This window comes from Ursus maritimus, unplaced genomic scaffold, assembly GCF_017311325.1.
Source record: "Ursus maritimus isolate PB19 unplaced genomic scaffold, ASM1731132v1 scaffold_4, whole genome shotgun sequence".
In the NCBI taxonomy this organism is placed as follows: Eukaryota; Metazoa; Chordata; class Mammalia; order Carnivora; family Ursidae; genus Ursus; species Ursus maritimus.
The window spans coordinates 2,304,798-2,331,549 of NW_024426552.1; the positions used below are offsets into that span (position 1 = coordinate 2,304,798).

At 50.2% G+C, this 26,752-nt stretch overlaps 1 protein-coding gene and 1 long non-coding RNA gene across 4 annotated transcripts in view; one reads left to right on the top strand and one right to left on the bottom strand.

Moving 5' to 3' along the window:
• TRAPPC10 (trafficking protein particle complex subunit 10) overlaps positions 1-26,752 on the bottom strand; it is an 83,905-nt gene that overhangs the window by 21,495 nt on the left and 35,658 nt on the right. For both annotated transcript variants that reach the window (XM_040621850.1, XM_040621848.1), the window contains exons 5-13: positions 22,588-22,783; positions 20,464-20,575; positions 17,787-18,034; positions 7,725-7,871; positions 6,981-7,095; positions 6,144-6,220; positions 5,269-5,360; positions 3,053-3,193; positions 2,630-2,742 (exon numbers count right to left, since the gene is read on the bottom strand). In XM_040621850.1, the coding sequence (XP_040477784.1) occupies positions 2,630-2,742; positions 3,053-3,193; positions 5,269-5,360; positions 6,144-6,220; positions 6,981-7,095; positions 7,725-7,871; positions 17,787-18,034; positions 20,464-20,575; positions 22,588-22,783 (1,241 nt within the window). The remainder of the gene's footprint in view (positions 1-2,629; positions 2,743-3,052; positions 3,194-5,268; positions 5,361-6,143; positions 6,221-6,980; positions 7,096-7,724; positions 7,872-17,786; positions 18,035-20,463; positions 20,576-22,587; positions 22,784-26,752) is intronic.
• LOC121100523 overlaps positions 22,801-26,752 on the top strand; it is an 8,525-nt gene continuing 4,573 nt past the window's right edge. Inside the window, exon 1 of one of the 2 annotated variants that reach the window (XR_005832279.1) lies at positions 22,801-23,036. This is a non-coding gene — a long non-coding RNA (uncharacterized LOC121100523). The remainder of the gene's footprint in view (positions 23,037-26,752) is intronic. The other variant, XR_005832280.1, reaches the window with a different exon arrangement.

The following is a 26,752-nucleotide window of genomic DNA, read 5'->3' on the forward strand; positions in this document are numbered from 1 at the left end:
ACGACGAGAGGCAGAGCTAGTCAAGAGACGCTGAAAGCCTCCCGACCCCACACCATCTGCACACCAAAACGCACTATACTGTCAAAAGTGGAGCATAAATGCAGGCCTAGACAGCTCCCGGAAATTACAACGTCTGAAGAAATTAAGGTCTATAAGCTCTCTTCCGGCAAACCTAAGAGAAAAACAGGTCAATTAACACCTGAATTTCAAAACCATAATTGTCAATAGTGCAATTCTTAGAACTGTTTCCTGCCTACATAAAGAAATGCTCAAGTAAAGATGTCTACGCTCCCCCATCTATCTGGAAATAAACCCATGTGCTTGCCAGCCTGTGAAGTCAGCCAATGAAGTGGGGAGCCCTGCCTTCTGGACTCCAAGAGAGCAGAGAGGCCCCAGCCCCACAGTTACTAAGGGGGAAGAACGCACTGCACTCTCTGGCCTCCTTTCTGTAAGCACCTGGCTTGTTGAGAAAGCCCACGAGGCTGCCAGACTGCATGGTCGGTGCTTACTAAACACTAATCAACTAAAGAAAGGACTTGCAGAGATTAATGTTCTAAAAACACACGAAGACAGTGGATGATCACAGAATATCTTATCCTTACAGAGACGTCAAGGGACACCGGCAGGAGAAGCATGCCTGCAAGGCTCACATACGTCACATAAAGCAGACACGGCACGTGGCTCCACCGAGGGCTGTTTGGGGCACATTAAAGAATTTAAACAAGCCAGTGCCATGCTGCTCCTGAGAAACCCATCCAGATGGCTCGATGTGAGTGAAACACGCCCCAGCCATCAATGACCCTATCTACCTCAAGCTACAATCTTTGGAAACACTGGCTTTCAGGTAGTTGGTAACTGCTATGGACAGCACTGTGGAAGGGGACATCCTAGCCCCCAATGTGACAGTGTGCAGAGATGTGTCCTCTGGGACAGAACTTGGTTTACCTGAGGTCCTGAGGAATTAGTGTCTTTATCAGAGGAGACGCTAGCGTGCTCCCTCTCTCTCTCCTCTCCGCCCTCCCGACCCCAAGCCCATCTCCGTCTCTGCCTCTCCCATTGCCATGTGAGGACAAGTCAGGAGGAGACGCATCATCAGAAACCAACTATGCTGGCACCTTGACCTTGGACGTCCGGCCTCCAGAGCTGTGAGCAATAATGCCTGTTGTTTAAGCACCTGGTCTGTGGCACGCTGCTACAGCAGCCCGAGCTGACTAAAGCAGTGATTATTTTAAACAAGCACTCTTCTTGATAAACACAAGGAGCTTGATGTTACAATGAACGAACCTCACCACACAGCACCGTCAAGAAGTGTATCTGCCAAATCACTGGCCCAGACCTAAGCCTGTCAGCCCTGCCTTCCTGCCGGGTGCTCCTACGAGGAAACACTCAACAAATTCCAGAAGGTGGGAAAGTCTGGCAGATAACTGGCTGGAGGTCTTTAAAGAGTCAGTGTCTTACAATGCAGATGTCACACAACTGAACGGACAAACGATGTGGTCCGTCCATACAGTGGACTATGATTCAGCCATAAAGAGGAATGAAACTCTGACACGGGCTTCAATATGGGTGAATCCTGACACCATGATGCTCGGTGACAAAAGCTAGTCACAAAGGACCACACGTGGTCCTTCCGCTTACGTAAAATACACAATAGGTATCTACAGGATCAGTGGTTGCCATGGGGCCGGGGGGGCGGTGGCAGGAGAAAGGCTGGGAAGAAATAAGTATGGCGCTTCTTTCTGGGGGGACAGAAATGTTCTAGAAGTGACTATACAGCAACGGCTGCATATCTGTGAATACACTAAAAGCCACTGAACCGTACACTACAAGTGGGTGAGTTCTATCTCAAGAAAGCTGCAGTATTAAAAAAGGAAACAGAGGTGGGAAAAACCGTTCTAACTTAGAAGAGAATTGAGGTATAGCAATCAAAGGCAGTGTGTGGTCTCTGACTGGACTCCAATAAACGTAATTTATAGAAACAGTTTTTGAGCCGCTGAGGAGACTGGAGCTGAAGTGAGAACCCTGTTCTTTGGGTGGCTGGGGGTGCCCCTGACTTCAGGAGACCACGCGAAGCGGCCCCAGGGTGACGTGTGACATGCGGTGTGCAGTCGCGGGGAAGCTCAGCAGCAGGACGGCAGACACGGGTTTGCCACGCAGGTGCTCAGCCGAGCAGTGAGCCAACGTCACATGCTGCGTTATTCCTTCTACGCTCCTAGAGCGCTTGAAAATTTTCACAATGACAAGTTTTAAAAGTTACTCTGACCTGAGCTGTCAGCCGGTAAAGCAGAGTATCTCTCAGAAAGAAATGGGACAAACACTATATGCTCTCACTCACACATGGGATTTAAGAAACAAAACAAAGGGAGAAACAAAAAAGAGACAGACAAAACAACAGACTCTTAACTACAGAACAAAGTGGTGGCTGAGAGGCACGGTGGGCGGGGACGAAGAGCGCGCTTGTCGTGAGCAGGTGATGAGCACGGAGTCCTGCGGAGAAGTGCGGACTCACTATACCGTAACCTGAAACTAACAGAATGCTGTACGATAACTCGATTTCAATATAAGCAAACAAACACATTAAAAATTTTTTTAAAAAGTTCTTAAAAGCCCCCCTAAGAGCAAGTCTGACCTGGGCTGTCGGTCTGGCGGCTGGCAAAGCTGAGTATCTCTTGGCAGAAGTGTTTCCGCTCCTCTTCAGTTAAGTGGTGATCGCTGGCCAAAAGGCTACTGGTCTGAAGGTAGCTGGAGGGAGAGTCAAGGGGTGTGGGAAACGGACCCCACCCTGAGTGGCGCTGGGCACAAGCGGATCCACGGTCGAGCCTCCAGGTGCAGCCCAATGGGGATTCTCCCTTTTGTCTAAGCTATTAGGAACTCAAAAATGATGAGACATGTTGACAAGGCACCCAACTTACATGTGACACGGGACATCAGTACATGGCAGGCATTTTCGCTCTTAACTATGAGGTGCTTTTTAAACACTCCCCGGGGCACCACTGCTACACAGACAGCAAGTCTCCCATTGCACGGGAATGTCAAACTTTATAAAGGATACTTTTCGGTTTGTCCAAGATGCTTCTGACATTCGGCAAGCTGCTTCCGTGTGTGCGTGATAGGGAGTGCCCAGCCCTCGGCCAGGTAACTTTTCAGTGCTCCTTGAAGATAGATTTCTGCCTTTTGTGGAGACTTTTTCCTCCTTGCAAATCGACAAACAGAAGCTTTCGTCACAGATCATGATAAGCACAACCCACCCGCCACCCTCTACAAGCCCACGCCACGCCACTGCGCCGCCCTAGTCCTTCTCGGACACGCCCCAGAGGAGGGAGTGCGCAAGCGGACCCACGAACGTGCTCACGAGAAGCCCACACGGTGTGCCCGGCATCATACACTCGCCAAAGACCTTTCAGTGACTCTCAGGATAAGAAAGCAAAGGCACCGCTCCCTAGTTCGAGCTGACGTGTAGGAACTCCAAGGGTAAGGCCAGGGGAAGGGTTTGTCCACAGGCACACAGCTCGTGAGCCAGGGAACTCAGAAATGTGCGCCCGGTGCTACACCCCTACTAAAGACGGGCGCACACAGGAGCGGTCTCTATGGCCCAACTGAGGGTCTGGGGCCTGGGTCAACTCTGAACCTCAGGCCAACAGCCCTGAGCAGGCTTCCAAGATTTACAGAGAACTATGAAGGATTTAAATAGCGATACACATCACCCAAAAGAGGGTCTTAAGGTCCTGATTTAAACCTTCAAGATGTTCAGAATAAAACAAAATTTAAAGCACAACTGAGGGGAGCTGGCCAAAGCCCCAGCGATGACACGGACCGTTCCCTTCCCGCAGGCCTGCAGCTATTGAACTCACCGGACAAAGGCCAACACTAAGCAAGCACTCACCTCTTCCAGGCATCCTGGGGACACAGCCCACTCTTTACTACCCCAGCCTTAAAGAAACGCGAGTTCTCAAATCCTCAAATTACAGAAATTTTCAAGCTACCCAATTACATGCATTGTGTGCTGGTGTTCCTATATTCCCGTGTTTCAAAGGGGTCAGAACCTTCACACTCCTTCCATTACTAGCTGTAGCCAAAGACTCTTACATTCTAGAGCAGGGGGTCTACAGACCGTTCCTCGGCACCCAGAGACAGAGGCCAGTGGCCACCCGGCTAGTCCGCGGCCAGCTGGAGCCAGGACCTGAGGCTCTGACTAGCATTCCAATGCCATCGCGCTGGGGCTCCCCGCACCAGCGTCCCGGCGGCCTCAACTCCCAGCCTCTGAGGATGCGGCTTCTTTGCTCCATCAACTACACACTCACTCCTCAGCTTCTCTAGACTGAGACTCAGGAGCGCCGAACTCTAAGCCCTGACTGCCCAACATCAGCTGAATGACTGGCCAGCTGCCCCAACCACACCTGGAAAACCGGGAAGTTCACTAAGCTGACACACAAATCCCTCTGCAGCCACTTCAATCAGTTACATTATTCTTTCTGGTTTCAGCTAATAAAATTACTTTATTAATTACAGATTTTAAGATAGCATTTCAAGCATACACTTGAGATGACTTAAACATCTTTTCCCTTAGAATTTCTATCCCTTTCCAGGGCTCTGAAATAGCAATTATACTGCCAGCCAGGGTTTCTTCTCTTCAATCGGCTGATTTTATCAAACACATGAGAAAAACGCTGAATTCTGAGTCTTATCTCCAGCACTCAACCCCGAAGCTGGGCTGAGAGTGGCGACGTTCGCAGCATTTGTGCACTTCGTCTCCCCCTGGGCCCCAGAGCAGCCCTCTCTCGCGCACAGAACACAGGCAGGGACTGTACATCACGGACCTCCAGGCTTTCAATCTGCCCAGGAGGCAACTGACGTAAACTAGAGAAAATGCTGTGTGAGAAACTGTTTCAGAGTCTGCATCTCAATTTATGCCACTGGATGAAAACTCCTACTCCCTCTGAATTGTCATTAAACACAATTACAAAACTAGATATATGTTCTAAACATCCCCTGCACATAGAAGTACATTACGTTAATCTAATTAAATGAAAGAAACACAAAGATCAATAACAGGTATTAAGGGTAACAAGCTGGGAACCTCCCCATTTGGTTTTCAGGAGAAAGTGAAAAACAGAGCTGATGCTGATGGGCTGACAGGATCTACATTTTTCATTCTATACATTTCCGTGCACTTCACGTGAACTTCACGTTAACCCCACATGCGACAGACCCTCTCCTACCCCACAGGTGACGTGTCTGAAACCCCAAGAAACGTTCACGATCAATTACATGTAGAACTCGGCCAGGTCCTTCCCGACGAGCCTAGCAGAGCGGGTCCTCCCGATGCTGGTGTGCATCTCGATGGCAGCGTGGGACAGGTCCTGCGGGACAGGAGACAGCCGCGTCAGCCCGACCCCCTACACTTACCCGGCGCTGAGGCAAAAGACCTCGCTGTTAACACAGCGCTGTTTACTTCGCATCCATGTGTGCAGTGAGTTTTTACGTAGTGTGTGATTTACACAAAGTCATGGACTTGTACGTAAATTAGGAAGCCTAATAATAATTTAAACACGAACTCGGGAAGCAGAGAACATTTAACTTCTCAAAGTACTTTCTGTATGTGGGCAACATTTTTGCTATTTTTCTCACTTTTTGGATAACAGGGACAAACAAGTGCCCAGGTTCCCCGTGACTCTGGAGTGTAGCCGGCCCGCCCAGCTCCTGCCCGCACGTGTGCTGCGCTTCCCACGGGGTCTCCGAATCGCAATCTTTTAAAAATCAAGCACAGTAACTCTGTTCAAGCCTAAAGCGTTTTTTTTGGTACACAGAAAACCATTCATTATCCTTCCTTATAATTTATTTTTTTTCTTCCTTATAACTTCTATTCTATTGAATGAGCAATACCCCTTTGAACAAAATTATAAATATCCAAAGATGCTTTTATGCCTAATTCTGGCATCAGGGATACTAATGACCGTTCCACGAACAACTACAATCCCAGGTGTCATCTGCAGCTCCCTAGGGCACCACAAAGAAACATAAAAGGCCAGTAAGAAGGAGGTCCCGAACACCATCCCATTCCCTATCCCAAGGCCATGTAGCAGCTAAGTCTTCCAGAGACTGTTTTCTGCCAGGGGTAGACAGGTACCATTTGTAATACTTACTAAGTAATGCTTTTCAAAAGCTTCTACTGATGACAGTGCTTCCTTGAGTTTCTTGTAAGGACTCTGAGCTGTGTTGGCTTAAACAAAAAGAAACAAGAGTCCTTATTCATCCTCAGTATGTCCGGTCATGAGTTCACATCCACCCTCCAACGCCGCAGCTTCGGGCGTTCACCTGCCGCCTGGGGAAATCACAAACAGCCATGCACCTGGAACTGCACCACCACCTCTGTGCTTGTCCAATTAGAAGAGCCATGAGAGACTCTAAGCCCCGTGTGTAATATTTCACTCTTGATGGAGACAAGAGTTCTCAACTCTATCACTACCACAACGGTCGCCGTCTCAAGCTGGAGCCCGGCAGTGGGAACATCACATATCCCACAGATGGTCCGGACCGCAGCAAGGCTTTGGCTAAATCTCACTCCTATCGCTCAGTTTACACCTGCAAGAATCAGTAAGGCTCCCTCCAAAGGGCTCTATGACCTATGAGCAACTTATTGAGTAAGAGGATTTGTCCGTCCATGTTGCTCAGAAACTAGATGCCCTGTAATTCAGAGGGAGCCTGGTGCACCTTAACTCCGCACAGGCTGCAGAAAGTCATGATCAGCCCGTGTAAGCCTGTGAGAGACTCAAACATTTTTAAAAATCCTTCCAATTTCTTAGACTATTTCTAACGTTTCTTTACATTAGTAAAAGGTAAATAAAATATCTTACATATCAATCTGGCCAGCTAACAAGGAGCATAACATGGTTAGAACTTGAATTCAATGTGCCAAGATGCCACGTACATACTCATTACCCTCCACTGTGCCACTTGCACAGACATAGATCAAAAAGTACCTGTTTCAGGTCGCTCAGCCCCCAAACCTGCCAGAAGATCCACTATCCTGTTGAGGTCCTCTGAGTGAGGTCCTTTTTCTGACACAAGTCCACACAGATAGCCCAAGGACTTTAGCTGTTGAGATAAACCACAATTTCAAGTAATATGCAACAGCAGTCAGCGGAGAATTTATGAATTTGAATACAAAAATTAAAATCCAACTAAATTCTAGAAGAAACTTAGCTTTCCTATCCAAATAATTCTTACCTGCATGCAGAAACACACCTTCCGCGCGGTAATTCCGAGTGACTCTGAGGCTGGCGACGCTGGCAGTTCTCAGCTTACCCCACTCACCTACCCGCATGGTCCCAAGCTCAAGGCCTCCCCTCAGTCTGCAGCCAGCGACCTGACACCAGCAGGCCACCTTGCCACACACAGGGTGACTGTCCGTCACTAAGGCAGAAGCCACTTTCACTTCTACGCGACACTTCCCTCTTCACCCTTCTTTGTACCTCCTCCCTCCACCCCCCCAATTCCTGACAGAGAACATCTTAGGCACTAACAGGACAAGCCCTTGGCCTCTGCTGAAGAGTGACACTGGCAGGGAACCATTTTGTGCATCACTACTACCAGACACACCCTGAAGTGCCTAGAACCGTGGGTGTGATGACTAAGAGAACCACACTTCCCCAAACAGCTTCCTCTGTCCACCCACCCGCCCCAGAGGCACAGCCCGGAACAACACCCACGCCAGCACTCGTTACCTTTTCAGTGGCATAGCTCCATAACCCCACAGTGTGGGCGATGTTGGAGTCGATCTGTGCCCGGTCACAACACCCTTCTATCCTCTGCAGCACCTCCAGGCAGCTCAGGAACACCCAGCAGTCCAGAGCACCGGGCGGGACAGACACCTGGGGGGCACGAGCGCGGGCTGGAGACAGAGCCCAGGGAGGGCGCCCAGTCCCCGTGCTCTAGTGCGCCCCCTCAAGCACTGACCCAACCTAGGGCTGCCTTCACAGAGCTCGCCTCCGGGGAGCCGAGGGGTGATCCACGTCCAAACTCACTTCTTGGTTTTATGTTTCCGATGATGATGAGAGCCTTGGGAGGGACGTGACTTGCAAGAACATATTCTGAAAAGCTCATTAAGAAAAGGTTGCTACAGAAAGGCTATCACCACTTCCTCTAGGCTGGAGAGCACACATTACAAGGGCAGAAGCCGGCACCTCCAGTGAGTGGTGAGCCCTGGGCCCCGTTCCAGAAAGACCATGCTCAGTACGTCACATCTGAGCATTAAGTAGGTACCAGATGATACTCAGGAATTACTTCATGTGTTCATTTTTTTAGGTGTGATTGTGTTTGTAAAAAAGAGCTGCTGTGGCTTGGATATACACTCTGAACTATTACCCACAAATAAAACATGATGTCTAAGATTTGCCTAAAAATAACCCAGGGGACCGTGGACAGGGACCCAGACAAAGAAGAGAATGGTCACACGCGGGTTGGTAGCTGCCGTACCTGGGGATGGTGGGCCCAGGAGTTCCTCACGTTATCGTCTCTATGGCTCTGTCTCTGAGCCTTTCCATTACAAAACTAATAAAGTAAACGCTGTATTATCGCAAACAGAAAAAGCATCTACTGTATATGACCGATCCTAAGACGCACTTTTTCCCACGTTTCAGCATCTCTGCAATAGGGATGTGTCTCACCATCAACGACATCTTAACACTTGGAGTTGGCGGGCCCGACTCTTCTCCTGGTGGCACTAATACCATGAGGGATCTCACAGGTGGTGCCCAGTTTGGTGAGATCTGCTAACTGGTATTATTCAAAAACAAGAACTTCAGAGGTGACTGTACATTGCTTGACAAGGGGAGCTGCCTAATGCTGACAAAAAAAAGACTCCTTCGACACACCCTGAGCACAAATACAAGGACCTAGAACCAACTGGAAGGAACCAGAGTGCCTAGGTTCCCAAAAAGCTAAATTGCCCAGTCTCTGCAAAATGAGACAAACGACTTCGATCCTTTCAGAAGAAAAATGGGCACAGAAACTACTTACACCATGAGACACTCCTCTGGCCCAGACAACGGACCACACGCCAGGGGTGCAGACAAGAGCTGGCTGGCAGGACGCAGCCTGGGGAGCCTGGACAGGGCGCATCCCTCCCTCTCCAGTCACACCAGGGCGGGCTCTAAGTCGGCTGAGCCAGCCTCAAGGGTCCTCCTAGCTCCCAGGTACCGCCCATTCTGGGTTCCGTCACCTCACAAGACACTACCATCACAGGCACCCGTTCTGTGGAAACTTCTGCCGAACGTGCCACCTCTCCTCAGGCACATGCTGGTTCTCTGCCACTGAGAATAAAGGAAACGCACCAAGGCTATACACAGGCTTCTGACTCAGAGGAACCCAGAGAGAGAACAGGAACACCCAGCAGTCAGAGCAGGGAGCTGCTGCAGGACGGAGCTCCAGGAGTGGCTGCGGTGGGGGAGCACTCAGAGGCGCCGCAGGGGGAGCACAAGGAGTAGCACAAGGAGTGAACACTGAGAAGAGCCTTGGGGGGAGCACTGAGAAGGGCTACAGGGGGAGCACGAAGAGGGGCCATGTGGCAGTGGACACTGAGAAGGGCCACCGTGCAGGGGGGGGACACTGGGAAGGACTGCAGGGGGAGCACAGGGAGGGGCCATGGTGGGGGGAGCACTAAGAGGAGCCGGGGAGGGAAGCACTGGGAAGGACTGCAGGGGGAGCACGGGGAGGGGCCAGGTGCAGGCTGGCGGGTTTCTGGGATCTGAGTGCGGTGTGGGTCACTCTCCCAGAGGAGGGGGGAGCGACAGCAGCCGGGAACCTGAGAGCAAGACACAGGAGGGCGCATTCGTCCACGCGCAGGCTCTAGAGAGCCACACGCCATGAAAAAGGTCTTCCTCTGTGGAAAGACTGTGGACTAGATACTTCCTTGGTAACTTTGTTTTCTGCAAAGAGCAAGTACCACCTTGGTGAGTTTGGAAAAACGGCACGTGGAAAGCAGCAGCGCCAGGCGGCAGCTTTGCTAGGGGTGGAAAAGCACCCCGGCCGCGGACCGACTTCCAAGCTGGAGGTGGCCGCGGAGGGCAGGGAAGGGTGCAGCAGGACAGAGGGGTGCCCGCCGACTGGAGGTCCTCCCGGGACTGCTCGTTCGGTCCTGCCCCGGGGCCCCCAGCACCCCCGCGCTGACCGCTCCCTGGCCACAGCTCCGGCTTCTCCCAGGCCCGCTCGGGAATGCCTGCGCCCTAACTGGCTCTGCTCAGAAACGGCTGCAGCTCCCTACACTTGCCATCACACGCCGTTTAAGCTTTTGCCAAAAGACATCGGCCTAGGAACTGGCACCGCACCCCGATCTGGTGCTTCCCGGGGCACGGGCCGCTTGCACTGCTGCTCACTGGTGTGGGCACGGCCCCCCAACAAAGCCCAGCGGAACACCCCCCAGGCCCAGCACCCCTCTACACACGCCAGCGCCTGACCGAGCGGGGCTCCACGGCGGCGCAATGTCAGAAGTGGCTGATCTAGGGCTCTCAGAAATGCTTAAAGCATCACCGGAGTCCTACTTCTCTCATCGCTTTAAAAAAAGCTTATAAACACATGGTGAGACACGTGCGGGGCCCAAATGCTCACCCCAGAGCCCCGTGAAGTTTCACAACTGTGACCACCACTCAGATCAAGAACAGGTCACCTTCGTGATGTTGGAAGGTTCCCTCGAGCCCCTTTTCCCAGTCAAAACCCACCCCCAAAAGTGACCCCTTTCTGCCCTCAGTCACGGGCAGCTGAACCTCCCACAAACCGAATCACAGGCCACGAGCTCCTCCGTGCGTGGCTTCTCTGTCGAACCAGCCGTGTGATCCAACCTCGCAGGGCCTGTCAGCAGCGAGTTCTTCGCCGCTGGGTCCTGTGCCTTTCTACGGATGTGCTTCAATCTAGTTATCCATCCCTGTCCGCAGGCGTTTGGGTCATTTCCAGGGTTTGGCTACTACGGATACAACTATTTGCAATACCGCCCCCCTCTCTGGGGGAGGAAGCCTTCTCCGACTCATTAGACCCCCAACCCCCTGTGCGCCGATCTACACAGGAGGACAAAGGAGGGCAGTCTGCTGTGCATGCAGATCACAAGGATCGTACCCGTGTACGTGATGGACATCCGCGTTATGTCGTTTCCAGCAATTCTGAGTAAGGCGGCCACGAGCACTTCTGCACTCGTCTCTTGGTACACGCACAGTGAGTCTGTGTGGGTGCCCAGGGCGGGACGGCTGGGCCATGGGGCGCGTGTACGTGTGGCACCCGTTCCCACCCCCTCAGCCACGAACGGGCTCATTCCCCACCCGCTCGCAGATGCCGGCCAAGCCGGCCGTCGCAGACGTCCTGGGGCTGTGTACTGGCCTCTGCAGACTTAGTCTGCACTTCCCGAGGATGAAAGACATTAAGCACCTTTCCATGTGCTTTTTGGCCATTTGGATAGCTTCTGCCCACTTTTCTACCGATCTGTCAGTCTCTTCATTGATTTGCAGAAGCTCTTCACATACGCTGGGGAAGAGCCCTTCCCCCCTACATATCCTGCAGGTGCTCCTCCGCGCTGTGGCTCGAGTCTTCACTCAGCTCTAGTCTTCACTCACGCAATGCTACCTGCCGACGAAGAGAAGTTCCGATTTTTGCGTAGTCCAGTCCGTCACTGTCTTCCTTTACGGCCAGTGCCTTTTAGTCCTGTGTCAGAACTACCTCCTAACCTCCAGGTCGTGGAGAGAGTTTCCCATATTTTCTTCTAGAAGCTTCTTTGTCTTACCCTTCATGTTTGGATCAAAACTCTACCTGAATCGTGTCTGGTATGAGATTGAGATTTATTTTTACATATAGACATTCAGTAGACTCACTGAATAAGTTGTTCTTGAATCCTTTTATTTAAAATGTACCCCAACTGCCCTAGTTCAGAATGCTGTCCTCCCCAGTGAATTATGACCTTGGCCCCTGGCTCTTCCCCCGCCTCCATCTGCCCTCCGCCCCACCAGGTCCCACACCTCTCATGGCACCCCACTTCAAACCCAACAACGACTCCTTACCAGACCTCGGAACAAAACCCAGGCTCAGGATGCCATACAAACACTTCCACAATCTCGTCAAAATCCAGCTCCTGATAGCTATGTAGACTTACTAGCAAGCCCTGCCCCACCCCAAGTTCCAGCAAGACTGAGCTCCTTCACAGCTCCTTCACGAAAACTTTCTCTGCCTTAAACATGCTCTCACATTTGCCACCACAAGCCACATCTACCTGGCATATTCTCATGCAACCTACTCATTCCATTAAAACGTAAACTCCCCAGGACGGGGTCTGGTCTATCTTGCTCTCTGCTGAAAATGCAGTCCCTAGAATAAATGCTTGCTTGGTACAACAAGGGGCTCCAGGAATATCTGTTGAATGAAAGACACTTTTAAAACTTAGCTCATACAAAACCACCTCTAGAAGCCTTCCCTAGCGCAGAGTAGGCGCCACGAAAATGCTCACTGAACTGAAGCGCCCATACAGAAATGGGACCTCTGCATCCTTGATACTCCTCCTGTACCCGAACGTTCTTCTCTGACCACCTGGCAACACTGCCCCCGTTCCCACGGCCAGCTCAGTGCACTCGACTATGGCTTTCCCGAACCACGAGGAACCTGCTTCTTCCTCAACCGTGTGCCGTGTCCCCACCCCATGTTTAGCACAGCGCCCTGCCGGCAACCCACCGGCTCCCGAACGACACTCACCAGCCCTCCCCTTCTCTCCTCCTGAGAGCACCGACCCTCACCGGTTCTTCCTCAGCAACACATCCAGCACTGACCTGTCCTCCTGTCCATTCCTACTCCTCTTCTTCGTCAGGTCCTCACGGCTCCGGGTCACGCAACAACCCCTCCCCCAAGTCTACTGAGGAGCCCCACAGAGCTCCTGGAACACAGCAGGCACTTAGGCACCCTAAGCTACACTCCTCAGTGACGTCTCGGCTTCCGTCCTCTGCTGAGCCCAAACCTCGGAACACAGATCCAAGTGGCCAGCCAGGAAGGCACACCTTCCTGTCTCATCCAGTTTCACCTGGAAGCTTCTACCACATGCAGTGCCTGCTCACAAACTGGGGGACCGGCCGTCTCTCGACCAGGTGGCTCTTCTGGGATCCTGGTCCTTCCTGGCCTACCCCATCTGGAAGCATAATCAGAACTGAAGCCGACAAGAGACAAATCAGTACTGAGGGGGACACATCTTTTAAAAATTCATTTGGGAAGTCATCATGACAAATATATAATGGCCTTCTAGAAAATATCTTCCTTATATTTCACTTACAGTTTGGTAAAGATTAAAATATATGCACATTATTACTTTTTTTCTTATCAAAAATGCAGAGAAATAGGCACTGCTGGTGTAAATGAAAAATGGGAAGATCTTTCTGGAAGGCAACTCGAAAATGTATACTAGAAGCTTTAAAAACACGTGTGTCCTTGAGCTAGCAAGTCTATGTGTATGAGTACACCACATATAGACGGACAGATGAGAATACACACTGATGCAGCTACAACTAATTCTGAGCAATCCAAATGTTCAAAACAGGACTAACTGAAAGAACGCACTTCCTCCGGACAGAAAGGCCACAGACCAAAAAGGACGCCTCCTGCTGGTAGAATAAGCATCTTACCTTCCAAATTCATGGAGACAATATATTCAATGTTTGGTAAATAGAGGGAATTTTTTTTTTTTTAATGTTGTAAAAAAAAAAAAAAAACCTTCGTGAAAGAGTCACTTGAGTTCGCGCAGAGGTGGAACGCAAAGTTCACTCTGTGGGTGTCACGCCTCGGTCCCTAGCGGCTGCACAGGGCAGGTACAATTTCCTTTTTTACACGTTTTCAATCAGAGCAGCTGGCCCACAACTCTTCCCTGGCATCCCTGGCCCGGGACTCCAGGTCCCACTACAGAGGTGGGGCATGTTCCCATGGCATCTGCCACCACGTGGCCTCCTACCGACAAAGATACTTTAACTCAACGGACAAATCAACCAGAAGGTTACCAGGATATGTTTTACAAACCACAAAAGCAAACACACATAGCATTTTCTGCTAAAGAAATGTCACAATTAGAAATGCAAGAACGGGCTGTAATACTTAGGCTTCGGGCTTAAAAGGATTAACAAAAGAAGCTAAACCCTGTAAGAACTACACACAGACCCGGCCTCCAAGCTGGCTGAGCCCCTGGCCTCTTCATCTACACAGCTTAGCCCTCAGCCCGGGAAGGCACCACGCCTAGCCCCCTTGGGCCTGTGTCAGAAGCCACAGCTCCACACTGGCCTCTGGCCACTGATAAAAATGTGAAAAACACCCCACCAAAAAGCGAGCCCGGACACCAGGAAATGAGTCTCTTTTTTAGAGTAGAATTAAATGTACAGAAAATGTAAATAATTTAGGATCTTTTGAATTTTGAATGTTTCCACAAAAATTTAAAAGAAACTCTAAGAATATACTTTTCCAGGTAACTGCCAACTGAAAAATTTACTCAAGATAAAACAACGCTCCCCCCAGAAGCCAAACTCCAGAAAGAACCTGAAATGAGAAAGCTGAGAGAATAATTTTGTGCTTGAAGTACCATGTAGCCTCTACAGTCTTACGACAATGCTGACAAGCACATTCACACGGACTCGCTGTCCTTGGAAAGAAATATTCGAGAAGACGTTCACAAGGAAGGTCATGCTAAGACCTGACTGGCACGAAGGGCTGAGACACGGCAGGCAGCGTGATAAGCTCAGCTCCCTGGACACGCTCGGCACCCGCACGGCGGCTGCTGTTTGAATCCATCTCATGGATGGAAAAGCGGGGCTTAAAGAGGCAAGTAAACGAGTCACGATCCCTGGCGGGGAGGCCTGGGGTGGGGTCTGAGCACAGACCTTCTGGCTCCAAAGCCCAACCTCCATGCTGGATTGTCTCCCTAAAACCTGACCCTCTCAAAGGACATCTGATGACCAGATTAGAGTCAAACTGCTGGGACAGCAGACAGGACAGAAAGCAGCTCCCAGCAGAGGGCCGCAAGGGGACAGCATTCACGTCGGTGCCGACCACACGTGAGAGCAAGGGTTCCGCGAGGACTGTGCAGGCTCACTCGTGGGACAAAGGAGGTCGACAGCTCGTGCCCTAGGCAGGTCAACGGGCACAGCACACTTCCGGGGCCCAGCTATTGTCCACGGCACTCACGTGGTAGGGATGCCGAGGGATGGCACGGTCACAGAGCACGCCCCCACCGTGTGCAGCGTGAGGAGACCAGGCAACAAGAAGTTGGGAGAAAGAGAAAGCAAGCAGTGACCCTGAATTCAGCTCTGGTCAACTCCTCTAAGGCAGCACACAGCAAAACCGGAAAGGTGCAAAGTACAATCAACATGCTTCGTAGTGGGGGCAGTCCCCCTCGAGGAACAGTCGAGAGGACAATGACCAGCTCACTCAGGAAAGAACAGAACCAGGGGAAAGAATCCTGCAACGGATGTGAAGTGCAGCCCACAACACAAAGCACGGGAAAAGCCCTCGGTGAACTTCCGCACCAGAGGCCGAGAGCCTAGAGGATCGAGCTACATCACGCAGACACGCTGACCTGGAGCCAGGAGCATTTCCGGGTAAGAGCCCCACCACCGGCTCCTTGCATGCTTCTCTTTCCAGCCACAAAGGCAGTAGCTGACCCGTTTCCACAAACTCCTACGATGGCCAGAGGTAGCAGGGAACTCGAGAGAGAAGCCAAGGCAGGAGAATCTGCTGTGTGCTGCTGTGCCACGAAGGAGCGGGACACCATGAGTGTCCCCACGCGGCCCGCCAGCACGGTCTGGGTGGGCCGGAGTGACAAGGGGTCCATGCTAGGACGAGGATGCCTGTCCTCCCCAGTGCTCCCCCACCTCCCCAGCAGGCCTTGCAGAGCCGGGAAGCTGTATGTAACGCATCCGCGGGCTCCCTCGCCCTCCAGCTTCCAGAATGCTTGGAAGAGCTGACAGGAGGTGGTGGCAGGTGCCCAGCTGGTCCCCTGCAGGGTCAGCAGCCCCTCACCAGGAGGGCCCAGCCCCTCATAGTGGCAGCAGCCACACCGGCAGTGTTTCCTCTCCTCTCTGCAGGTTGGCTGCCATACTATGACTAGTCAACTTCGTGGGGCAAGAAAAAGAATTTCAGACAGATTCTTAAATCCTTCAGTTTGTGACGGGCAGGGCCCAGCACCAAGGGACTGGCTCTGCACCACCCTCCACAGCTGCCCACCCGTGCCTGAGCTGCACGACAGCTCTTCCTGATGGACCCGCCCGGGCTGATCCCAGTTTGAAGGTGCTGAGTGTGAACCGCCTGGACTCTACCACACACCCTATTTCTCCCCGAATCCCCTAAGATGATAAAATCTCTAAATCAGGTAAAATGTCTAGGCACACATGAACACAGACAGCCCTGTCCTTGCAGCCCCCACTCTCGCAGCCAGATCGGAGTAGCCAAAGCAGATCGCCCAAGTCTACGTGGTGGGACGGGGCCACAAGAACATCCTTCCGAGGTGGAAAATGGTTATTTCCCTCAGTTGCTTGATTAGGTATCTAGGCAAGAAAAATAATTTGATACAAATTCTTACATTCATGAGTCTGTGGCTCAGCTAGGCTTGGCATCTCTCTTTTAGAAATAAACTAAAATAAATGCTCTACGTTTGGGTAAAAAAAAAAAAGTGTATCTCTTAAGATTATTTCAAACTAAGTGTTGAGCGTATTCTTTGGTATCCTAGGACACAGAGGATGAAAGTTACTCTATTATGAAAGACTGGCTCCACCAGGGTTCGGCCAACGCAGTATAATTATACCCAAGGACGTTTTATGACTGTGCCCCTTGGGCGCACTGGCAGGGGCACGACAGAGAACTCGAGTCTGGCATGGAGTCTGACCCTATGACTGGTTATTGCTGGGTAAGTCACCTCTCCACTTCCAGGCCTGCTTTCCTCTTTTGTAAAATGGAGTCAGATCGCTCACCTCGTTCCTAACCAGGGAATGGGGTGCAGTGAGGTGGGGGTGTCTGCGAACCCTCTGAGGTGCTATGTAACCCTGTGTATGAGCGTATGTGCCCCTTTCTGGGCAGAGAGGTCACTGAAACAAAAAAGGGGAGAACCCCCAACCCGCCCAGACTGGACAGTCATTAACATTCCTTTACTTCACTAAAACGTGTACGATTCTGTGAGCAGGGAGAGTGCAGGAGCCCCGGGGGGAGTCGAGCCTTACAGGCCAACATTCCACTACCGAGCACAGTATACAGCCTCGCTCACGGGTTTCATTCACACACACACGTGCACCCACGTGCCCGTCATGTACCTTCCCGAAACTTCATGCTACTAATTCCTGTGTGTCACGTTGTTACCCTGTGTTCACATGCAAAACAAAGAGGCGGCTCTGAAATCAAGTGCAGGTCTGCCTACAAAGCCTGGCGCCGTGTGTGTGTGTGCGTGTGATGTGTGCATGCATGTGATGTGTGCGTGCGTGTACACGCGCGGTAGGTGAGCGATCTTCCCCAGGGAATAAAGCCGAAGTTCTCTCAAACACTTACACAAAGAAACAGATCTAAGAGTCTTGCTCTGGGCCAACATGAACTCCCCCGTGGTGAGAGCAGAAATGACACTTCTGAACAATTCATTAATCGACGTAGAGTACCTAAACAAATAATACGCTAAAAATGCAGGACATTCAGGAAAGGAGATCTCTCTCCTACAGCACAAACAGTTCAATGCCTGGGACTCGAGGTTCAGAGTTTTGCGTGTGAACAATGAAGAAACGGGCAAATGGGGAAAGCGGGAGACTCACTTCCAAGAGCTTCAGCTCCTGCACACAGCTGTGCAGCAGCTCTAGGGCGCGCTGAGCCACCTCCCACGGCCTCTGCAGGAAGAGGAGCAAGGTGCACTGGCGAGAAAACAGGTAACTGCGCAGATCTAACAGGGTGGCTTCTTGCCTCTGTATCAATTCGCGCTTCTCCATATCTATGGGCTTTCGGAGGATCAATCCATTCCAGCTCTTCACCGGCTGGCAGAAAAAAGTCAGCCAGTTGGCACCATCTAAACAAACACACATCATGAAAGGCGCTGACTACAGATTACTTCACCCTATTGAGATTCTGGCTCGGGGCTGTGAGGCCGCAGGTGCCGACGGGCGGCTTAACAACCAGTTACTCCCTGACCACGGGCCCACCCCCTTCACGTGGGCATGGAACCAGGCTAGTGATGTGGGGACAGGGCCGTTCCCACCAGTATTCCCGCTCAGTACATGGTAACTGCTGAACCACAGGACCCAGGCCACAACGCACACCGATGGACCATGCCCAGAGGGTCATGAACAGGTCGGGATGCAATTGGAGACTGCCAGGCTAGGGGTCAGGGAGGCCACAGTCTCCATGCTCAGTCAGCTCCGAGGGAAGGCACAAGGCCCAGGCTGGAACGTACCGTGCCTGGGTGCCAGAGAGCAGCCCGTTCACATGACCGCGCTGGTCTTTCTGTCTCCCTTACCCTTTTCCTTCCTTACTGAAGCCTCGCACCTATCTCTAACTCAACCATGTCAGCTACCTGAATCATGCTCCTGGAGAAAAGGACAATAGGCACGAGGAAGTAGTAGTAGAGGGAAGCAGAAGGGAAACATTGCTGCTTGTCAAAAATTTCCAGCAAGGCTCCCCAATTCTAGCTTATAGCCCCACACTCAAACATGGCCTTAAAGTAAGCATAAGAGCCCACGATAACTAGTCATTCAACCCATATGGCAAAAATTGAATCTATTTTTCTTATCCCAAAAGAGAGCTGTCATACCATTTCGTGCTGCATTCCCAGCAGGAAGCGACTCAGTATCGGCACACTGATGTCACCGAACATCTCAGGTGCCAACTACAACTAACAGCACCCTTTACTGATTGGCACTTATACTCAGAGCTGCTCCAGTGCACACTCAGGGAGGTACCCGCCCCAGCCCTTGGAGCACCTACACCAGCAGGCCCCTCTGTCAGGCCCCCTGCCCAGCCCTCTCCTGGCTTCCTCTCACATTTCACTCAGGACTCTGTCAATGCCACCTCCTCAGAGAGCCTCCCAGACCACACTTTCTGGGGTCAGCCAGCACCTACCCTCACACTCTGCCCCTTCACCCGCAACCCTTTCTGTGGCCTGCACTCATTACAACTACGTGACTTGAAGGTTTTTTTTCTTCTACACCTGTTTCCCCTTCATGTGAACTCCAAGAAGGAAGGGGTTTTGTTTTGTTACCTCCTATATCAGAACACAGCACCTGGTACACATGGGACTCTCAGTAAGCATCCATTAAATGAATGAACAAATCAACGACCTTATCATTCAGCTGCAAAATGTGGTTCACGCTTACTTGTGGGTTCTAATTTGTCTCAGATTTTAAAACTGAGAGAACAAAGAAATTATGCGAAACATGATGTAAGAAACACGTAAGATATCTAAATATGTACCATATGGAGATATAAAATATAATTTTACCTCTTCTCAAATTTTTAAAATTTAATTAGTAAATACTTTGCTCTGGTTATGTTTACATCTGTGTCTTAGCAAAGTAAGAGATCCGAATCTGAACTTCCTAAATTTGGTCTGGAGAGAGAACCAATCGGTGCCATTCGTCTTCATTTCTAGAACGAAGTCGGTGCCCAAGCTGACTGTCCCAGCACCTCATCTTCCTACAGGTTTTCTAACAGACACTAGAGTTCCTTGAAATCACTTCTTTCTTCAGACACCGTATCAGGGTTCTCTCAAAAAGAACACCCAACAAAGATGTCTGTTACCTCACTGTGCGTGGTGGTCAGAATGGAAACAACCCAAATGTCCAACACCAAGGAGTGGCTGGATTAACCCTAATGAATCCACGCTGTGAAGCATAATGCAGCTACCAACAAAAATACCTTAAAACCTGAACAACAAACTACAGACAAATGTCTACGTAATATGATGCCATTTCTACCAAATAAGTATCAACCAAAACACAGTGAGAACGACTATGAACTTTTTTCTCTGTACATGGTTTCACTGTGCTAATTTCGTCCTTCTAAAAAATTCAAGACTTTAAAACTTTAAAAGAGAGATGAACACCCATGACAGTGCTGCCATTCAGAACTCTGCAGTGAGAGCTCAGATGTTACCAAGACGGCTTGTCAGCAGTGCGAGATTCCCACGCTTATGCTAGCAAAGAGGCACGGAAGCAGAAGCCTAACTAGAAGCCGTAAGTAGTAGTGACTCTTTATATCTGAAACACACCCTCTTCATAAATGCTTTTCTTGCTTAAGATGCTTCTAACAGTGAAAGCGACTAGTTCTGAATTCTCATATCATCTCCTATCAGAACTATAAGATATACCCTATATCGTCTGCACAAAACAATAAAAGGTGATTTAATCATTAGGCAAGTAAATAATAGCAGCTTCCAGACTACTGAAGAGTGGGGAAAACTCTACTAAGAAAATAATTTGCTTCTGTAAGTGCACTACTCACCCCCAGCGCCAAAGTTGACAACATACTGAGAAAACAGGGCGTCCAGTTCATCGTACTGTACCAGGGCATCTTCAAACTGCTGCAGCATCTCGAATACAAAGGCCAGCTCTTCCTAGTTACCCAGACAGAAGTTTTTAGAAAGGAAAATGTCAATCAACTCTTTGAAACAATGTGCTGCTGTTAAAGAGGACGACAGAGAAAAGCAGGCGGCATTACAAGTAACGCTTCTATTACACTAAGTAAACATCAGTGTCATGACCAGAAGGTGTTAACACTTACAAATGCACAGAGGCCAGAAGGAAGTAGGAAAAGGTCACCATGAGCCCTAGAACTGTCCACGGCCCCTCAGCAGCAGGGACACGACCGCACACCCTCTATCTTTGGTATTGCCCTTGCCTTCCCAGACACAAGCTTTTTAATTGGCGTTCTAAATGGAAGAGCTGAACCTTCTCCATTTACTAATCTAACCAACTACTCATATCTGTAAGCGCTCATGGATATGAACTGTATTCCATGGGTTAAAACCCAGTTCTGTCATTATTTTGTTGTACAAACTGTTCCAGCTTTGGCCATTAGGAGGCTCCTTTAGGTGGTGCTAACATTGTTTTGATGGACCTCCATCTTTTGGGAGGATACTTCCTTACTTTCTGGTAAGTTTTATTCCTGGTCGATTTGTGTTTTCCCTACCCCAGCCCTGGACTCAACCACATCTAGAAGGAGCCCTGGTACTTATTATTAAGAATGGAGTTTAGGGGGGGCGCCTGGGTGGCACAGCAGTTAAGCGCCTGCCTTCGGCTCAGGGCGTGATCCCGGCGTTCTGGGATCGAGCCCCACATCGGGCTCTTCCACTGGGAACCTGCTTCTTCCTCTCCCACTCCCCCTGCTTGTGTTCCCTCTCTCGCTGGCTGTCTCTCTCTCTGTCAAATAAATAAATAAAATCTTTAAAAAAAAAAAAAAAAGAATGGAGTTTAGGGGCGCCTGGGTGGCACAGTCTGTGAAGCATCTGCCTTCGGCTCAGGTCATGATCTCGGGGTCCTGGGATCGAGTCCCACATCGGGCTCCCCGCTCAGCAGGGAGTCTGTTTCTCCCTCTCCCTCCATCCCTGCCCCGCCCCCAGCTCCTGCTCTCTCTCAAATAAATAGAATTTAAAAAATGGAGTTTAGAAACCAAGCTCTTGGCACTAAGTGTGCTTATGTTACTGAGAAGTCACTTTTTTCTAGGCCCAGTCGGAGGACAGAGCAAGGAAATACATGCACGTGTATAATCGTCAACGCACGCATCTCCAGCTCTGACCCATCCATGGCTTCATACTCATGTCTCAGGTTCCAATCCCACACCACTGGGTTCACTTGGATCACCCCCTCCTTGCTTGTAGTCTTAGAAACTAAGTTTAATAAGCTTGAAAGGTGAAGTGTAACGGGTCAATCCTACAGTGAGTTGTGGACGGGTGCAATTCCCCTATGCACACCCCGTCACTCCAACACCACTAAGACGTAAACAGCGGAGTTAGAGATCAGTATCAAAACTTCTAGTAAGAATTGGTCTTTCCAAGTGCATTATTTCTTCAGTAATTTACACACACGTGCAATTTAAATACGAAAATTAGGTTTTTACAGTCAAACTATGGTGAACAAGAATTAGGAAACCTAAGGGAAACATTCCTGTCACTCTGCAGTATTAGAAAGGTCCCCTAGAAGCTAGCTCAAGACTGTCCTTTACTGGAGCCCAAGGCTACACATTAATACCAGGGGAAGTAAATGTCTCCGGGAGGTCCTAATCTACTCGCAGTGTCGTGCAGGTGGTAGGCATCCCTGTCCTCGGGATCGTCACCACGGCTAGCGCTCCCCTGCCTCAGTCACTTCCACGGTAGATGCCCCGGAAGGCCCGACAGTGTTAACAAAACCCAGATTACTCTGAGGTTGAGGCCCTTTCATAAAAGGCCAGACGCAGAGCACCTCTGATCCGCTCGAGGACCCCAGAGATGGAAACGTCTGTTAGGTACTATGTACTGCCTCTTGGGTTTTATAAAACTATGCCAGTAACAATTACCTCCAAAAACCTGCCTTATTTACAAAGACAGGAAGAGAAAAGGGAAGCTGTCTAGTTCTACCCTTCACCACGTACCTGGACCATGAAATAGTCACAGAAGCTCCAGCCTGGCTCAGTCCTCTTCTCCCTCAAGGTCCTCATGTCGTCCTCAAACTTGCCTAGGTTTTTGGTAAAAGACATAAGCAGCGATGTCCTGAGTTTGGTCAGGAAGGCATTCCAGGATTCCTGAGTTCGAGAAGAGTCTTTCAGGGGGTCGGAGAGCACGACACACCTACAGAGACATGAATGGACTGTCTGGAAAATTCCGAGCACAGCACGTGGCCCAACTGCTACTATTTCCCTGCAGTGCCAACTGCTGTCCTCCCCCACTTCCTTCCTTCCTTCACTGGTCACAGGCATCAGGCAGGCGGTGAGACACCAACTGGCTTAGCACCCCACGAGCCGCGTTGCTGCTGAATGACGGGCAGCGGGGAGGGATGGAAGACGAGTCCGTCTCAGACCCGGCCTCCAGGGCTCCCAGTAAGGTAAGGTGATCATGTCACCATCAGTCCCCAAACTGCATTCATGCGGCCCTCTTCAAGCACCTCTGGTTCCCGGCAGCTGACAGGACAGAACTCAGGGTTACCGGCACAGCTCAGGAAGCTCGTTATGGCACAGACCCAACCTCGCTGTCCGGCTCTGCTCAGACTGTTCCTAGCTGAGCCCACTCAACTTTTCGGGCTCTCCTCTCCTCGTCTAGCACATTCCTATTCACCCCTCCACACCCGGCTCGGCTGACACACGTCCTCATGGAACTTGGCCCCCGCTGCTCTGTCTTCTGGGCCCCACTGTGACCACACTCCTGCCACGGCCACACTGCAATCACTTCCTCTCTGTAGATCTCTCTCCCCCCAGACCCGAGACCGTGAGCTCCACAAGAGCGGGGTTCATAATTAATTCATAAATAAAACTTAAAGAACACGGCTTAACATGTAGATATGATACAATTTCACTACAAAAAGAGGGCAGCTGGCTGGCTCAGTCATCAGAGCACCCAACTCTTGATCTCGGGGTTGTGAGTTTGAGCCCCATGTTGGGCATGGAGGCTACTTAAAAAAGAGGGGGGAAAAAGAACTATCCGTGGTGTGGAAATATCAAAGGTATAAAATTACAAGTTTCCAAAGGATTTGGAAAAGGCAACACGTCCATCTAACAGACTGGAAAAGCTAGATTTCTTTATCCTTAATAATAATAATTCACAAAGAAATTGATTAAATATGGACTCAGAAATACATTTAAAATCCTGGTGCTGTGAACGTCAATATTTCCCCTCAGGAAATATGTCGCCTTAATTACTATCAAGTAGCAAAATGGACAGATTGTAAGTCTCTGTGCCCCGTCACACCCTTTGGAGGAAGGGCTAAATCTCTGGAGTCATAAATCAGACAAAAAGCGTGAAGTCGCCTACGGTCTAGACGATCCGCCAGGTAAATAATCAGCACCAAGGAGATTTCAAAATCGGTACCCGGCTTAATTCCAGACATTCCACCCCACGGTGCTGTTTCTGCCCCTGAAAACAAAGGGATCCCACCAGTTCACTCCTAGAGCCCCGAAGGACTAACGTGCATTTCTTCACTACAGGAGCTTCTAGAATCTATCAGTTCAGCCATTTATCCTGAAGCCGTTCTCAAGGGTTGTGAACCACCGGCATTTATTCCTGACGAGACGCAGAATTCTCCCCTGAAGCTAGACAGGTGGAAGGAGAGGAAACGGTCACAAACACCAACTGTGCCCCGTGACCTGGTGCTTACCAAGCAGACCACACAGTCATGAAGCTCTCTAACCCTTATCATGCCCTTCAACTTTCCCTGTTTCTAGACCTTCTTTCTATAACAAAAAAGAACTATGCTTCAGAAATTCGCATTAAGCTTGGACGGTTCACTCAGAAGGGAGAGCCCAAAACAGCTGCTGGGACTGGGGAGCACCCAGTGTGGAGAAGGGCCCCCCAGAGTGCACCGGCAGCCCAGCACCCAGGGCAGCCACTCGCAGGGGCCCAGCCCCCACCAGTCACAGGGCCACCACTCACAGAGGCAGCTCACGGGTCAGCCCTCTGCCAGCAATACTCACCAAAAGCCTGAAAAGTGCACAAAACCTTTGGCCAAGCAATTTTCCTTTTAGGGGTGTATCCTAAGGAAGTAATAAAGGATGTACACAACATCCAAGCTCAAAGGGCATCCACAATGCTGTTCACCCCGAGCAGGGATGTGTCCGTGCAGCACAGGGCCGCGCAAACAACTAGCATAGCACCCCTAGGGCGTGTCACACACTCACAATAATGGCGGAGAAATACGTTCATTGCTCGTGGGAACATTTTTTTTTTTTTAAGATTTTTTATTTATTTATGTGACAGAGAGACAGCCAGCGGGAGAGGGAACACAGCAGGGGAGTGGGAGAGGAAGAAGCAGGCTCCCAGCGGAGGAGCCCGATGTGGGACTCGATCCCGGAACGCCGGGAACACGCCCTGAGCCGAAGGCAGCCGCTTAACGACTGTGCTACCCAGGCGCCCCACTCATGGGAACATTTTTACAACGTATTAAGCACAAAATGCGAATACAAAACATTATGCGTGGTGTACTGTGTGCCTGTGTGTGCATAAAGAGAAAAAGTTTGAAAAATACATACCAAATACTAAGAGTTAAGATCTATTTTCATTTTGCTTATTACCTTCTTCTAATAACCCTACCATGAACATGCATTTTATAATCACGAATTACGTACAAGATTAAAGTTAAAGAAAATGGGAAGCCACTCCAGGGCCAAGTGCACTAACGTTTCCAAAGGCGAGAAATCACACCGGTTAATAAAACAATTACCAACAGAGATGTTATCAAATTCGTATGTATGAAAATCTGACCCAGCTCTTTACTTTAAAAAATAAAGTACAGATTTATTAAAAGTAGCTTGCAAATTAATAAAAATCAAAATGCTGGAAGGCATGTTTATATACTGAGATGAAATGTTAAAAATTTTAGTAAGTTAGATTTTATGTATAAAGAATGAGTCATTAAAAACAAGTTGGGTTTCAGTGGACTCGGCAGGAACACACTCTAAGCAATCAGATAAGATGATAACGTACACTTAAAAGGAATCAACAGGAACTCTGAAAAAAATCCTGTAATTTGAACATGTCACAGGTTTAGACTGATATGATCCATTCGTCCCAATTCATGTACTCAACAGAATCCCAAAGCAACGAGACCAAGAGGCTGTCTGGTCTGGCCGTCAGTCAGCGCCCCCCAGCCCCTGCGACCCCACGCTGCCCACTGCCCCCACCCCCACCGTGGAGCACCAGAACCGTCTCCCTAAAACGCTCCCCGCAGCCTGCTCCTCCTCCTTCCAGAACAAGTGTGCCGGTATAACCGAATAACACAGGGGAAGGACACTCGGTTATGGGGCATCTGGTTGAAATGCTAAGTTGATTCCTTTGGGATAACTAATTTATGAATAAGAGGCCTTAGGAAAAAGTCCCTCAAGTCCAGATGGCATGGAATTTCTCTAAGATAAACTATAAGCTCAACAATCTAATATTTATTCCAAACTATAAAGCAAGTTTGAACATTACTTTGTGTCCAGAACTGTGTGGAACATGAAAAGGAAGCCCACGAAGGACTGGCAAACTTACTGGGTGGCCTGACACAGGATGCGGTCACAGCGTCGGTGGGTCCTCCTGGCCACACACCCAGGGTTCCGCCCGTGCTCTTCCCTGAGCTCCTAGGTGCCCTTCGCGTGGCAGCCTCGCCCCCTGCTCCCGTCTCTTGTCGCACTGTGAGCACAGCCACCAGGGTGCCACAGGTGCAGTGACATGGGTGTGAAGCCATGCCCCATCTCTCCGTGAGACCACACCGGACCAGAGCAGGGACCAGGCTCAGCACTGCACCCCAGGCCCTAGGGGAGTTAAAGCACTGACCTACAACCTATAAACTAAGCCCCCAGGCACCAGGAAAAGTGCTGGCCTGCACGGCTAGGCCTGGCGCCACCGAAACGGGAAGTGAGCTCCCCCTGAAGACAGAACAGGGCCCGACAGAGAGAAACAAGGGGGAAAGTAAGTCCATGCAATAGTGTTGTAACCACCAAAGTTCTGGGGTTCCCTGTTAGAGATTCTGAAGATTAAGTCAGCATTTCAGAACTTTGGTTCTGGGGAACTCGTAATAGGTATTAAGGTAAACAAACAAAACACAGGGCCCCCTCACTGAAGGCGTGT